The sequence below is a fragment of the Anarrhichthys ocellatus genome, unplaced genomic scaffold (assembly GCF_004355925.1).
Source record: "Anarrhichthys ocellatus isolate YVR2014 unplaced genomic scaffold, GSC_Weel_1.0 scaffold29, whole genome shotgun sequence".
NCBI lineage: Eukaryota > Metazoa > Chordata > Actinopteri > Perciformes > Anarhichadidae > Anarrhichthys > Anarrhichthys ocellatus.
The window spans coordinates 631,088-635,358 of record NW_022280059.1 but is presented as its reverse complement, the minus strand read 5'-3'; the positions used below and the strand labels follow the sequence as shown (position 1 = coordinate 635,358).

General features: G+C 40.7%; 1 protein-coding gene across 1 annotated transcript in view; it reads left to right on the top strand.

Moving 5' to 3' along the window:
• Positions 1–213: 213 nt before the first annotated feature.
• Positions 214–4,271, top strand: part of sae1 (SUMO1 activating enzyme subunit 1) — a 15,024-nt gene continuing 10,966 nt past the window's right edge. The window contains exons 1-3 of the mRNA XM_031863717.1: positions 214–407; positions 1,708–1,819; positions 2,313–2,486. Coding sequence (XP_031719577.1) covers positions 307–407; positions 1,708–1,819; positions 2,313–2,486 — 387 coding nt within the window. The 5' untranslated portion in view covers positions 214–306. The remainder of the gene's footprint in view (positions 408–1,707; positions 1,820–2,312; positions 2,487–4,271) is intronic.

Below are 4,271 nucleotides of genomic sequence, written 5' to 3'. Positions count from 1 at the left end.
TTGCTATTTTTAATAGTTAAATGAGAATTACACACAAATATAAACTTAAAAACTAACATGACGATGAAGAAATGTCTGATATAAAACCGAATGGAAAGTACTACAACAAACAAATCGAGAAATTACATAAATTATTACATATAAATGCGAGAAAACGGTGAAAACACATCTATTGTTTCGGTCGGGCGACGTCATCATTCAGCGCCCATTCAGCGGGACTGCCGTTGCATTTGAAACAACCGCATCTGTAGCTGCACTGAAAACGGCTCTTTTTCACCGTTATCCCCGTCTTTAGAGTGATCCAAAATGATCGATATGTTCGAGAAGGAGGACCCGGTCATCAGCGAGGAGGAGGCGGCACAGTACGACCGCCAGATCCGCTTGTGGGGGCTGGATGCCCAGAAGAGGTCAGTTAGCTCACTTAGCTCGACAGGCTAATCGGTGCAGCGGAAGGTTTGAGGTGTTGCACTCCTGCTCGGTTCTGACCAAACGTTGCGGACGTCGGGGACCTAGTACTTATTTGAGTAGGCAGTGGGGGGAGTATTCATTATCGATACTTGTATAGGTCCGCATCTTTGCATTGTCCATCAGAAAGAAATAGTCCCATTTCAAGTTAAAGTCCTCAATTAATTACGTAACTAAGTTGTAATACCTCACTCTAAAAATACTCCACTGCAAGTAAAAGTGTTGCAATGAAAATTAGTAATATGTAAAAGTACATCAGTATAATCAGCAAAATGTACCTAAATGATTGAAAGTATAGCCAAAGCAGAAACATGTCATTCATGCATTATTGTAAAATCAGTTACTTTTGGTTATTTTGATTTAGAACGAAACGTCATATTTTTCATCATAAGTTTTGTGGGCAAAAATCTTAATTTGTAAAGTAACTAAAGCTAACAGATAATTGCAGTGCAGTTAAAAGTACAATATTTCCCTCAGAGATGTAGTGGCATAGAAGTATAAAGTGGCATGAAAAGAAAAGTACAAGTATTCAAGCACTGTACTTCAGTACAGTGCTTGAATACTTGTACTTAGTGACATTCCACCACTGTTGTCCATACACATAGTTGTCCTGTAATAACAGCCTGGATATCAGTTTCAAATGTCCTAATGCCTTATCATTGTCTGATACCAGACAGAACTACAGTTTGTTACCCTCCATCTTCACTCTGACTCAGTCTGAGCGTAGGGAGTTAAGAGAGAGAGAACGAGCCTATGATGTCGGGCCATATTGAGAGGGCATGCCATATATGTAAAATGATTTGTTGTGTAAAATGATTTGCGGATTTAAAGGTCTGGACCCAGGCAAGCTTTAACATACACGCTACTTATTTATAACATGTATGTACACAGGACTCTGGAACATTAGGTAATGTGGAGAGAACAGTACTTGTAATGCTCCGACAAACCCTTAAATCAGACTTAAATTTCAGTCGAAGATTGTTTCTTCATAAACTCTGATCATATTGTTATATATTCTTATAATAGTAGTTCATCTTGGTTTACCGGTATGTTGTTGATGAAGTTGTCTCTCCGCATTTATTTAAGCATCTCTAGTGCAACGTTTCTTTTTTTTTTAACAAGACATGCAGTTCAAATAGTGCAGGTCATTCAACTAATTTGTTACAAACCCGTAGCGCACAAAATCTAAATTTTCATCATCATGATATGCTCTGCATGTTTTTTTAAATTATTTTTATACAGATTACGAGGGTCCCGGGTGCTCCTGGCTGGTTTAGGTGGTCTGGGGGCTGAAGTGGCCAAGAACTTAATCCTGGCTGGAGTTAAAGGACTCACTTTGCTGGATCATGAAAAGGTACCCATGCTCACACATACTCATCAGAGGTCACTGTCGCCTACACAGTTGACTTGGGCTTTAGTTTAAATGTAGAAATCTTTGTTTTCAGATATCAACTAAACATCTTTACGATATAGTCATATCCCGTAGAAATAATGAAAGAGTAAATGGCCAGTCTTTGTTGTGCTGTATGTGTACTGTATGTCCACTAGATGGGGCCGGTGGCAAAGTAATGATTTTTACTTTCAGTAAAGAAACAAACCAGCTAGTTTGCGTTGTTTGTTGTGGTAACATTAAAATAACAGCTTAATTCTGGCTTCATATCACGTTTTGAGGTGAACATTTATTCCACAGCATGCATGTATTTGCTCTGTGAACCTGTGTAATCTTTGAAAAATATACATATTTTCAAATAATGGAAATGTAGAATTTCCAATGGAGGAAAATGTTCCCCCGAATGCACAATGTAAAAATCATCCAGCACAATCCTCACCCTGCTATGGCCCACCAGGTGACGGAGGAGTCGTGTCGAGCTCAGTTCCTGGTTCCGGTGACAGCTCGGGGTCAGAATCGAGCCCTGGCCTCTCTGGAGCGAGGGCAGAACCTCAACCCCATGGTGGAGGTCCGCGCAGACCCAGACCGAGTCGAAGACAAGCCGGACGACTTCTTCCTGAAATATGATGCGGTGAGTGGAAATGAGTTATTAAATTCAGTCATTAAAGAAACTCAATCTTAGACTGAAAGACATCTCTATTCAACGTACAAATGGGTTTTTTGTTTTTGTCATTTAAATTTGTATTCATTTAAATATATTAACATTATACAGAGATACAAAAAATAGGTTTATCAGACAGTAAAGTACAAACAATAGATAATAAAAGAACAAGAGAAAAAAATAATATTATAATAATAACTTATGGTATATTTTAAAACTAAAATATATGATTTGACTTAAAAGTACTTCAAACTAATTTGAGCACCCAGTCTGTCCACTAGATGTCGCTCGTCGCCCACATCGTGCACCAGGAGCTCTGCTCCTTGTTCTGCTCTAACACCTGTCTGGTTCTCATAGAGCGGTGCTGAGCTTTATTCTTCAGGCAGAACCGTAATGGACACTTTTTTTGTCTTGATTCAAATGTCCATCTTACCGCTGGCTTGTGATACGATTAGCCTGTTAATTGTGTAATGCTGACAGCTGCTTTTTTTTTAGAGAGCCGGTGTTTTGCCTTATATGGTCCTGTAGGGTTCACAGCAGTGGGTGGAGGATGAGCTTTCTCGGTTGGCTATTTAAAAAATCTCCCACTCATGTGATACTTTGCCCAAAAAGTCCAACCTGGAAGACAAACACGGGCACCTTTGTGCAGCAGCTTGATGAAATCTGATCTAAATAACCAAATGTCAATTATGATGGTGAATTTGTATTTTATATTGTTTTTACAACGTTGGCTCTGAAACTGAGATGAAACAATGACTATGAGGCCTTTCATTTATTTTCACATCCACACTGGATGAGCAGTAAAGTAAGTGTGAAGTGCAGCGCTGCCACTGTCCTGCTGCACCGTGTAGAAGAACAGCTGTTAGACTTTATTCATCTCCACAGCGCCGTCGTACATGTCAGACAACAATACACAGCACACCATAGCCGACAACAGCGGCCACACACACTTCATATGAATGTGTGCATGCTTAAACATTGTTAAAGAAACTCTGCATGTCGAGAAGAAATAAGGTTTTATTGTGTCATAACTCAACCTGCAGCAGGAATTTAATTCCCGCTGGGCGTTCGCGCATTAAACTGTAACAAACAATTATGATTATGCTGTTGTAGTTAAGCCAGTAGATGGGTTTAGAGTGAGCAGCAGTAAATGGATTTCAATAAATGAATTTCCACAGGCAGCTCTACACACAGGCTGGATCTCAGTTTTGAAGGAAACTATGCATCTGAACACCATCAGTGGAATAACGGAGCTTCTTTTTTTTACCCTCCTGTTGTGTCGGAATAGTCGGCGGTCTTCCTCCTTCTGGGGGTGCTGCGTGAGGGTCGGGGGGGGTGGAGGGAGGGAGGAAGACTGAGGAAGATAGCGGTGAGACATACAGTAGTGAAGTGAGGATGGGATGAGATGGATGTTAGTAGGACAGAAGGAGGGAGGATGAGAGGATAGGAGAGAGAAGAGGCAGGACAAATTAAAAAAGCTTGAGATAAAAACGGAAGGGGTGAGGGGGGGGGGTCTGTGTGTGGCTCAGCGGGAAGATGGAGGGTGATTAAAGTGGAGCGGTTGGACTGCGGTCACAGTTTTCATATGAGAGGCCTAATTACTGAGGGAGGACATACAATAGGAAAAAAACACACGCCGTCCATCTGGGTACTTGCAGAGTACAGCTGACTCACTAGCACAAAGAGAAAATACTACAATAAACCATGACTGTGTGTGTGTGTGTGTGTGTGTGTGTATGTATGTATGTATGTATG